Below are 11,428 nucleotides of genomic sequence, written 5' to 3' on the forward strand. Positions count from 1 at the left end.
TGGTCAAAACCTTCTAAGGAATGCACTCCTAACCATTTAAGTAGAACGAAAACGACAAAACATTATAGACAAAGAACACTGGGAAAATTTAGTCTATGCCGTGTGAAGTACATATACAGTAGAGTCAAAAACTTCATACTATGCGCTATACGAAGTTCAATTGTCTATCGGCAGTGGTTGGCTAATGGCTAGTCAAAAGCGTCATTGCCTTTTGAAATATTTCTTTCGATGCAACATACATTCTCCAATAGTAAGAAAGACTATTCAATTCCGCTTCAATCGATTGGGAAGAGTCGACCCTCGATAGGAGCACTATGAGTTGATATCTTATTGAGACTAAATAGGTCGACCTAATTTGATCACGAAAAAACCCCTTTTCGTGTGCATGTTCTTTCTCTCTCTATCCACGCTTAACAAAATTCATTTTAATGCCTTTGATTTTGTCTGGTGGGATAGATTTGAGATTGATGAGATAAGACTGAACAACTAAACTAATCCGGCAACATTGAAGGAGAATCAATTCGTGGATGACAGATAAGCCTGGCATTATTTAAATCGAACCGGCCAAAAACAAAACGGGGTGAGTAAATTGAGTATAATCATAGCTGGGTAAAGCAAGTTGACTACTAAACGTGCCTTCTTTCGGCTCTTAATCACTCCCCAGTTCGTCTAATCTTCTTTATTATTTATTGGTGCGGTGTCGGGATCCAGAAAGAACAATTACGTGATGCACTTCCACTGGGACCCCAATCTCCATCGGTCGCTTTCGCTCTGTTTGAGAGAGCATTGACACAAAAGTTGGTTCAGCTCTATATATATATACATATACACACACACACGCATAATATTATGCAAGACATGAAATTAACAATCTCGTGCGTACGTTGCGCCCCATTTCCCATTCCCTGGTGCGATTACACAAGGTTGCTTGAGCATTTTGTTCTATTTCACTAGACAAGTATCACATTGCGAGTTACTTGTCACATCACTAGAAAAGACAAAAAAAATTAAGTGTGAGTGATTTTAGGATCGATCTAAATTTCACTTGAAATATGAAATCTATCCGTTAGAATCGATTGTTCGGTTTTTGAAATCTATAACTGATCCTGCATATCTCGAAACCTAGATCCTACCTTATCATAGGTTATAGGAACTACTTAGGTTCCATATATATACTTAATTAAATGATTACATTGAATCACCACCTTTAATGGTAATCATCTATTGTTACAATCCATTACAACAATACATATTTAGAAACATAAAAACATATGAAATATCAACCAAGTAAGACTCAATTATGCATATTACTAGAAATAAAAACTCAAATAAGTGATTTCAAATCACACACGTAGTAGAATACTGCAGACTTGTTTCGCGTTTTAGATTCCAAGTTCTAGAAACAAGAACAATAGTCATAAAAATCGATTTTGCAATTTTTAGAATTTAGAACCTACCCTTAGAATATGTTCTCACCGGTCAGTTCTTGTTTCTATTTTGGAACCATGCTTACTAAAAAAGACAATCAATTTAAAAAACGTTTTTAACTCGGCTCCTCCACAAGTTGACGGTGCTCATATGTCCCTCTACGGTTGGGACCACCAGCTGTCAGTCACTCAAATAGCTATTCAAACCAATGCTGAACTTGTGATTAAGTGGTCCTGATCACCAGGCCCACTTCGAGCACGAGAGACCAATTACTATAATTAAACACCAGTCGACCGATCGCTCGATTCCTCTTGCATTTTCTTTTTAGGGTCAGCGACAAGGATTAGGAACAGCACCATTCGATCAGGCAGAAGAAATCGACAAAAATTCAAAGTCTTACGATCGGATGCGTCGCATCACGAAGGAGGATTAAAAATAGAAGGCCAGCGATATAATATTGCTTGAGGTGAGTCAGCATGGCATGCATAAATGATTGGGGGACGATTTCTTAATACCAAGAGGACAACATCAATGTGATGTCGGATGTCGGCTGTCGTCCTTTATAAGGTCACATTAGCCTCGGGGATCCTGCGGTCTCGTCTGTTCATGCATGGAAAGGCCGAGCTGGATGCACGATGCGCCGAGAATGCCGGACGAAAGAACTGTCGAGCAGAGGATGATGGGGTTGAGTAAAGCGATGAGATTAAAACTCCATTTATTTTGGACAAAATGAATGGTTTAAAAATATATATTTTTCTAAGAATAATTCCCCATATAAACAGATGAAAAATTCTTATGTTTCACAAAAATTTTAAGACATGAATTGTGGACAATAATAAAAATATTTATAGATAATTAATCATCTCAATCAATATAAATGATTATTTTTTATTTTATTTTTTACGAAATAAATGCGCATAAATTTTAACTCATGAAAAAGACCGATGGGATCAATTACAAACGTTTTTCTTTCTGTTTTCGTGTGCAGTAGGCGAGACGCAGCAACGAGACACGGTTGGTGAAGTTCCTCTTCTCGACTTGCATGATTGGTCTTGTATTTGTACTTGTCCGTGAAGAACTTGAAGAATCTAGGCCGTACACGTGTCCGTCCCAGGAAAAAGAATGCAAGTACTGACGCGGGCCCCACCTCCCAATTTCTCTTAATTTCCACGGGAACCAAGTCAAAAGCCCTAGAAAGCTCTTAATTACAGATACCGAAAATAAATAATTATCCTGCTTACTAATGATACAAAATTCTTAATTACTCGTGCGTTCCGAAAGAGGGAGGTTTGAAATTGGAATCTAAACATGCGAGATATAGATTTCTATTTTTGACAACTTTAGATTACAATTAAATGCCCATCCTGCAATGTATTTATTTCTTATCTAGCGTTTTTAACTCGCGAGGCTCTATCAAAATTTTTAAAGAGACGTTTGAAATTTATGTATGGGGAGATAATTATTGATCAATAAATGTACGGATCGTTCACAACGTATTACGTGAACAATTTGAACACAGGTTTGCATCTCAGAGCATTAATTTCGTACGGCACTCCTTGATTTTCCTTCAAAGCCAAAAAGAGAAATCCTTTTCAATTTTGGGAGGATAATAAACGTTTCGTGAATTTAAGGCTCGATGGCAATTATAGAATAAAATTCCAAAATTTGAAAAGATGGTAATCAGGAAAAGAAAAAAATTTAGTCGAAAACCCGGACACGTTTTCTTAAAATCTCCCGAGACGAAAGGGAAGGTGGGAGGAGGGCTGAGTCAGCACACGTGTAGCGACGTGGCATCCTCATCACTGCGGGGCGGGCCTCGCGTGCTGACACGTGCCATACACTCCCACCGGCCGTTCGTCGCTCCTTTATATGCGGGAGCGCTCCGATCCTTTCTCCCTCACTCGTTTGCTCACTCGCCTCCTGGCAATTCCTCAGTTTCTCTCTCTCTCTAGGAACAGAGCAGTTCCTGGAATCCAGTCTTGTCGTCGGCCTTAGATCTCTCGACCCTTTTGGGCGTTCTTGTTGAATCCTCGAACAAGATGAAGAACAACCCGTTGCACCTCAAGTCCCTGAACCACATTTCCTTCGTCTGCCGATCGGCCGAGGAGTCCATCAACTTCTACCAGAACGTCCTCGGCTTCGTCCCCATCCGTAGGCCCGGTTCTTTCGATTTCGATGGCGCCTGGTAATTCCTTCGATCGCATCACGACCGCCCCCGAAAAAAAGAAAAAAAAACCCGACCGATCTCGCTTGCCCTCGTGACTGTCGTCGTCCGTCTCTTTTTCCTGGTCTTAAAGATTCGAGCATTTTTTTTCTTCGACGATTTTGTTTCGCTGGTTCTATATGTGTTTTTCACGATGCGTTCACGACTACTGTTCTTATGTAGGCCCTGGACCATTGGATTTTGATGGGGGGAGTGTGGTAATTGCATTGAAATGAATTGCCAAATTTCGCCTGCTTAGTTTCTTGATCGACAAAACTCATGCCTTCCTGTTTTTTCTTTTGTTGTTTTCGTCTCGTGGGGTGCGATCTCTTTCCAGGCTCTTTGGTTTTGGAGTCGGAATCCATCTGCTGGAGGCCGAGGACCCCGAAAATATGCCTAAGAAGACTGAGATCAACCCGAAAGACAACCACATCTCTTTCCAGGTTAATTTTTTTTTTTTTTTCTGCCAAAGGAATCGTGACTACTCTTATGTATTCATTTTCGGCAAAGCATGATCCGATTTTTTGAGTTTGATGGATGGTTCTTGGTTTGCAGTGCGAGAGCATGGAGGCAGTGGAGAAGAAGCTGAAGGAGATGGAGATCGAGTACGTGCGGGCGACGGTAGAGGAAGGGGGGATCCAGGTGGACCAGCTCTTCTTCCACGACCCGGACGGGTTCATGATCGAGATTTGCAACTGCGACAGCCTCCCTGTCATCCCTTTGGCTGGCGAGGTCGCTCGCGCCTGCTCCCGCGTGAACAGCCTCCAGATGCTGCAGCCCCGGGTGAAGCAGGTGCTCCAGCAGTAGGCAGCATCCAGATGAAGGTCCCCTCTCCAAACAAACATGCGAAAAGAAACAAAAAGAAAGAGAACAACTTCAATGTAAATCCCGTAGTGGTACATGCTTCGATTCTTCAGTTTGTCATGATTGGATTACCCGGCGTAGTCTAAGAACAGGGAAAATTGAAGGAAGAAATTTGAAGAGCGTCTCTTTGTTTTTGGGGGAGAAAGAACTGAGAGACGGGTCCTTTTTTGCTGTTTACTGTCTTGTTCTGTCTTTGTTTATGTTGGATTGAAAATTTGAAATAAAGGACAACGTGAGGGTTTTTTTAACTTCGACGGACAACCATTCTTCTTGGCACTTTTGCCGAGTGTGATATTGCGGTGAGCTCTTTGATTGCGATTTCGGTCTTGGCGTTTTGTTCGGATAGGCCACGACCAGGGACGGTCCGTTCTCTCGTCTTCGATTTGTCTGCCTTTTTTCGCTCCGTGCACGATACAACCTAGCAACCTTTACCGGGATCGACTAGTGCTTCGTCGACGGACTCACCCCCTTCAAATCGAGAGATCGAGAGATCGAGAGAGAGAGAGAGAGAAAGTGCTCGCGCATGTATTTGCTAACAAGGGATTGTCCTGGACTTGGTCAAGAATGAGATCACGAGATCAATCAGCACGTGAAAGCATGAGACCTACGTACAGGAAAAAAAGGATTCTCAGGAAAGGGCCTGATCAGGAAGTGGTCCTAAATCCGCTCGAGTCGGGAGAGAAAATCGCGAATACGTATCGGTCAAACGCGATTTGTTCCGATCTTTACGTTGTAATTTTCCGGGTGTTTAGTGGATAACGATTTGATCTGGTGGAGGTTTATCCGATTAGTTCATTTCATGTTCTTTACGTAGTCTGAACATAATAAGAGCTAAATCTCGACGTGGCAGAACTGCATTTTCTCCACTTGAGTTCGCGCTTCTTAAAGGAAGAACCTGAAAACAGCACGCAAATGTACGATCGATGGAACGACTTGTGTGTCCCTTGATTAGCAAATAATTTATTGAGTAAATCCGTGTTAATGGGCTTGTTTATCGACTTTTACGGCTCTAATCCCGTCCATTCTGGGATATCCAGCGGATGTTTTTACGTTGGACTAAGTTAATTGATTATTTCTTCGGGACTCTAGTCCTGACTTTCACCGAGAAATAGAAAGAAAGAGCACTAATCAGAAAACCTATTGCTGGGGAGAAACAACGACAAATCTGTCCACGATCAGTGTCTTCCCCAATCATCCAATCAATATCAAATCAACCTCAGCAATAACCAGTTGCAGTATTCCAGCAGCGTTGATTCCAAATCAGTAAATGTACTGCTGAACATTATGGACGAAGGAGGAAAAACAACACCCGCAAATCTATAGGAAAAAGCCAACAATGATGCGGACATGTGTTTGGTAACGTTTTTGTTCAAAAATTATTAATGGGAACAAAAATAGAAAAATTTATTTATGTTCCGGGGAATAATTTTTTAACATAAAAACGCATTTAGTAATTACACAAAATTTCTGTTCTGAATAAAAAAAAAAAAAAACAGAAACACGTTTGGTAAACTTATATAATTTTTTTATTTATTTTAATTTTTTAATAGTTTAATATTTTTCTTTTTTTTTTTCTTTTTGGCCAATCGTTGGTCACCAAGTTCACTAGAGGCCAGCTGGCCCGGTGAGGCCGAGCCTCGCCTCGGTCGTTAGCTATGGTTGAGGCCGGCCACTAGCCAAAAGAAAAAGAATAAGAAAATGAGAAAAGAAAACAAGTTTTGTTTTTTTTTTTGGGTAAAAACAAGTTTTATGTTTTTGTTCTTTTGTTTCTTCAAGAAGTGTTCCCGAGAACAAAAAACAAATTTTTTCTATTTTTTATTTCTATTCCAAATTTGTTCCCGAAAATAAAAATGTAAATAAACGTTTTTTATTTTTTTTCTGTTCCTTGAAATAAAATAACATAAATTTTTGTTCTGGAGAATAGAAACACGGTTAAACAGATAGGGCCTAAGAATGTGAATATACACGATAATTCAAATTTAGTCTCGTGTCTAGAGGCTCAACACATCAATATAACAGAGGAGCAAGAAAGTTCTAACCAACTCCCTCTCCCTTTTCCTTTCTTTTCTTATCGGGCGCGAACGTCTCCCTTCTCTCTCTTCACCATCGAGAACGTTCGGCCCTCTTTTACTTTCCTTTTTTTGACTTTTCTTCCCCTTCTTCTTCTTGAGATTTATTGGCCCCGTGGAGCGGACCCACCCCATCACCAACTCATGTCATTATCGTCAACTACTCGCAAGAACCTCAAACTCTGGTCTCCTTCAATTTTGGGGTTCACCGTGGGGACAAAGAAGCAGGGAATTCGCGACTCGCTTTTTGGATGGTGGAGCACATAAACGTCATTACCCAATTTCTAAGGAGTTGGGTCAAGAAGCAAAGAGCCCAGTTCCTCTAGTAGGCAGCACCGACGTCCAAGTCATTTCCTCGACGAGCCTTCACATGGTCCTAGAAATATCAAAAACTTTTGTGTCCTAAGCAGACTCAAATGTCCGTTCGTGAATTCTTCCGTCAATTAAGGTAATCAACATTTACAAATCATTTTGTTGTTCGAGCGTCATTAATTGCGGTCCGTATTCCTCTTTCATATCATCTTTCTTCATCTTCTATGAGAAGGCTTGTCATGGGTTTTTAATTTCTAATTGATATGGTCTCCTTTTGCCGCATTCTAATTCAATATATTCACTACTATAACGTTGCGCCTAATTGGAATACGTATTCTAGTTCCTTGTTAAGTAAAGCATAAACCCGTCCCTCAACCAAAAGACATAACTTTATTCCAGTCTAAATGTAGTTGAGACAAGCTGGGGAACTTGGTTATCCTCAACCCTTTATTTCCTATCCTCACTAAGGTTAGCCTAGATCGGAGGATGATAGTTCGTGTATTTCTCAAATTGATTTAGGACGCGCATTAAACACTTCTTTTTTTTTTCCCGGGAACAGAAATAAAAAAAAAATATTTACATTCCGGGAACAAGTTTTTGAACAAAAGTTAACGCATTTGGTAAGTGTAAAAAACTGTTATTGGAATAAAAAAGAAATGTAAACACGTTTAGAATCGCAGCCACTGTTCCTTCTTAATAGAAAAAGAACATAAACACGTTTGGTAAGGGTGCGTTTGTTTTGCACCGTGTTTCTTCCCGTGAACAGAATTTTTTTTTTTGTTCCAGGAACAAAAGAAATGAAATAAGAAACAACAAATTTGTGTTTCTTATTTCTAAAACACATTTGAGAAACAAAAAAAGGAACAAAAAAGGAAAAGTTCTCGCGAGCCTCCTCCCGCAAGCGTCTCTCTTACCTCGTCTTCCGGCGCCTCCCACTCTCCGGCGCGACAGCCTCGCCTCTGTCTCGAGACCATCCGGCTTCTCCACCGCCGTCCTCTCCGGCGCGGGGGCCGCCGGCGAGTCTCCACCTCGCGAGCGGGTGACGGAGCCGGGTCGCGGTCGCCGGGTGGCGGCGGCGGCTGCGTGCGGGCTCGGCCGTGGGGTCTCGAGCGGCGGACGTCTAGGAGCGGAGTGGCGAGGACGGCCGTCGAGTCGTGGGCCGACGGGGTCGACGATCGAACGGATCTCAAAGTCGTGGGTCACGGCGCGGTGAGATTCGATGCGGCGGTAGCGAACGGAGGCTCGAGACCTGCGCAGATGCGTCCATCGGGCGTGAGGCGGAGGGGCGGTCGCCGTGGCGGTGGCGCGAGGAGGCGTCGAGCGCGGGCCGATGCGGTGGAGGGAGACGACGGTGTGGCTCGGGGTCACCGTCGGCCCGACGCGGCGAGGCCGACCTCACGCCCGGGCCGGGCGAGCTCGATCTCGCCGGATCCGGCCGAGGCCGAGCTCGCCAGTGGCCGGCGACGCCGAGCCTCGTTTGGGCGGCGAGCCTCGCCGTGGCCGAGTGAGGCGTCGGCCCTCGTCGACGGCCGCCGACCATGGCCGAGCGAAGCGACCGCCAAAAGTAGAAAAAAAGGAAAAAGGAAAAAGAAAAAAGAAAAATAAGAAAGAAAATAGAAAATAAAAATAAAAATATTAAAAATTAAAAGAAATAAAAAAAATTATACAAACTTACCAAACGTGTTTCTATTCTTTTTATATTTCGGAACAAATTTACCAAACGCGTTTTTGTTCAAAAATTGTTCCGAATGCGAAACACTTTTTTTTATTTTGTTCTCAAACAATTTTTAAACAAACGTTACAAAACGCACCATAAACGACAAAAAAATTCTCTGTTTTAAATTTTTTTTTTTTTCTAAGCTTAATCTAGATTTGAATCAAATCATGTAAATCTCTCATATCTTTTGATTGTTCTTCGTTTATTTCCTTGGTTATTTCGTGCTAATTTAATTACAAGATCCGGATGGCTTCCGCATCATGTTGTAACAATCAAATATGCTTGCACAACAATGAAACTTGAAAAAGAGAAGGTGACGACCATACAATTAAAGAAAGATGTATATATTTCTTTAGACCAAATTATATGTTGGTTTCTGGTGATGGAATCTGCTGAACTTATCTGCTGAAACTTCTTCGATATGGATACTGCCTGTGACTGAACTTTTGGTGTTGGCTGTTATAGTCGAGAGCAGAAGTGTCTGCTGTGTGTCGACATTGCAGAGAATGGGATGGTTCTGCTCTACCGGGTTTGAATTCAGGATACCAACTCAAATAGTAACGACTTACAAGTAAATCATATCATTATATGGCAAAGGGAAACGAAAATGATAATGATTCAAGTGATCAGACAAAGTACAAATGAGCTAAAGCTAATCTGTTATACAATAGGACAAGATTACTCTGTTAATTCTTCAGGGATCATCATACATCGTTGCACTGTCACCGCTGAGCTTGATAGCTCATTGAGTTAAATTGGTGCTTCCATGGATGCAACTTCGGACAATTCGCTATGTACAATCATCGACATTTGACGCACCAATCATTTAGTTCCTCAATCACTCTGAAAATAGTGGGTCTATTATCGGGCAATTCACTGGTGCAACGTAATGCGATCTTCCCAAGAATAGCCGCCTCAGGTTCAGTGAAATTTCCTTTCAGATTGCTATCGATAAAGTTCTCGAAACTGCAACACTCTGCTGCTGACCGCATTGAGCTGGAAAGTAGTCGCTTACCCGAGAGGATCTGGAAGATGATTACTCCATATGCGAAAACATCACTTTTCTCGGTAAAACAACCTGTTGTAATGTACTCTGGTGCCATATAACCCATGGCGGCACTAGTCTTGAGAGCTGAGTATATGACATCATCGGCGAGAAGCTTTGGAAGCCCGGAATCCATTATGAGTGGGTTGAGCTGCTGGTCAATGAGAATCTTCTCAACGGAAATGTTTTGGTGAACAACTGCAGGCTTGCTGCCTTCACCGTTATGCAAGTATCCAATGCCTGCTCGAATAAAAATTAATGAATAATAATTAGAGTAGACAGAACTAATCTAAATGGGAACTCTTGTTTTAGCGTCCAGGTTAATTTTTGAGGAAGAGTACACTCACAAGCACAAAACAATGATGTTCAAGCAATATACTATGCAAATGCCAGTAAAACTGGTTCTATGAAAATGAAACTGGCGGAACCTATCTGTATTCAGCATCAAGCTCAAAGGAAGTTCAAACTGTAAAGCACAGGCATTTGGAAAATGAGCACAGGAAACGAATTCAAGAAAAGAGTTCTTTGCCCAGAAATGGCGAAACATTTCATCCCACTGATGTTTCAAGAACTTTTCCTGCTGTAGAATTATAAACCAAGTGCAAATTATAGGCTTCAGAAGAACTTAAGCTACCCATGAAGCTAGAAGGCCAGAAGTAAATGTTCAAAACTTAAAGTGCACTTGATGAACTGCGTGAATGCACTTGATAATTGGTACTTCTCAAATTTAAAGACTTAGAAGCATTAAGCTAGAGAAAAAGTTCCAACAACTAATTCAGAAAGTAAGGAAAACCAGAAATATCTCTTTTAAGATCTGAAAGAAAGTAAGACTTACCCTCAGCAATTCCTTTGATGATGGAAACCCTTGTGGACCAATCAAGAACCTGGATGCTTCCATCTTCTAAATCAAGATATTGCGACAAGGTACCCTTGGGAGCGAAATCATACACAAGAAAGCATTCACCCCTGCCCTTGGAGCAACAAACAAAACTCACCTTGAAGGCTAGCCATGCTTCCAATTTCAGAAGGTATACTCCCAGTTAAATTATTCACGTCGAGGTAGAGATCTGTCAGCTCGGTCAGACTAGAGATTTCTCTTGGAATCTCTCCGGTCAAGTAATTGTAGTGCAGGTACAAGCCCGATAAGCACTTCAGCTGAGCCACTGCGGGAGGGACCTTCCCCGACAGGCCCTTCCCTTGCAGCGAGATGTTCGCCACTTTCTGATGCTCGTTGCACACCACCCCATCAAACGAGCCGCCGCAGGGGTCGCCATTGCTGATCCACGAAGTGAGGACCTTGTTCTCCGGGTCCAAGGAGGCCTTGATCTCCATGAGCGCCTCCAGCTCCGCATTCCCGCGCACGAGCGCTCTCGAACCAAGCACGAGCAGGACGAAGCCAACCAGGAGCAAACGTGCGAGCCCCATTACACTTCCCGTCCCTCCAAAACAACGCAAAAGGATCCGGTTTTCACTCAAAAGTGTCGCTCTGCCGCTCTCCCAGCTGGCTCGAGCAGAGCGGCAGAGCGGCAGAGCTGGGAGAGCGCTCTGCCGCTCTCCCAGCGGGCTCGAGCAGAGCGGCAGAGCTGGGAGAGTAGCTCTGCCGCTCTCCCAGCTGGCTCGAGCAGAGCGGCAGAGCTGGGAGAGCCGCTCTGCCGCTCTCCCAGCTGCTCTGCCCAGCTCGCAGCTCGCTCGAGCTGGGAGAGCGACAGAGCGAGCAGCTCAAGCGACCGACGCTCGCTTGGGCGTCATTCTGGTCGCTCGAGCGGCAGAGCAGCCTCTCTGCCAGCTCG

At 43.0% G+C, this 11,428-nt stretch overlaps 1 protein-coding gene and 1 pseudogene across 1 annotated transcript; one reads left to right on the top strand and one right to left on the bottom strand.

Annotated features, from left to right (window-relative positions):
* Positions 1 to 3,313: 3,313 nt before the first annotated feature.
* On the top strand, positions 3,314 to 4,743 carry LOC104449460 (metallothiol transferase FosB). Its single transcript, XM_010063626.3, has 3 exons — positions 3,314 to 3,613; positions 3,969 to 4,074; positions 4,187 to 4,743. Exons 1-3 carry the CDS (start codon positions 3,468 to 3,470, stop codon positions 4,436 to 4,438), a joined length of 504 nt encoding a protein of 167 aa, XP_010061928.1. The 5' UTR covers positions 3,314 to 3,467; the 3' UTR covers positions 4,439 to 4,743.
* A 4,408-nt stretch (positions 4,744 to 9,151) lies between these two features.
* Positions 9,152 to 11,097, bottom strand: LOC104449461 (annotated as a pseudogene).
* Between the last annotated feature and the right edge of the window lie 331 nt (positions 11,098 to 11,428).

Source organism: Eucalyptus grandis, chromosome 6 (genome assembly GCF_016545825.1).
Source record: "Eucalyptus grandis isolate ANBG69807.140 chromosome 6, ASM1654582v1, whole genome shotgun sequence".
NCBI lineage: Eukaryota > Viridiplantae > Streptophyta > Magnoliopsida > Myrtales > Myrtaceae > Eucalyptus > Eucalyptus grandis.

Excerpts from the sequence above, each read along its gene's own strand:
- LOC104449460 (XM_010063626.3), top strand. The coding sequence starts at position 3,468 with ATGAAGAACAACCCGTTGCACCTCAAGTCCCTGAACCACATTTCCTTC. Across the intron at positions 3,614-3,968 it reads TTCGATTTCGATGGCGCCTG|GCTCTTTGGTTTTGGAGTCG; the intron begins GTAATTCCTTCG and ends ATCTCTTTCCAG. Across the intron at positions 4,075-4,186 it reads ACAACCACATCTCTTTCCAG|TGCGAGAGCATGGAGGCAGT; the intron begins GTTAATTTTTTT and ends CTTGGTTTGCAG.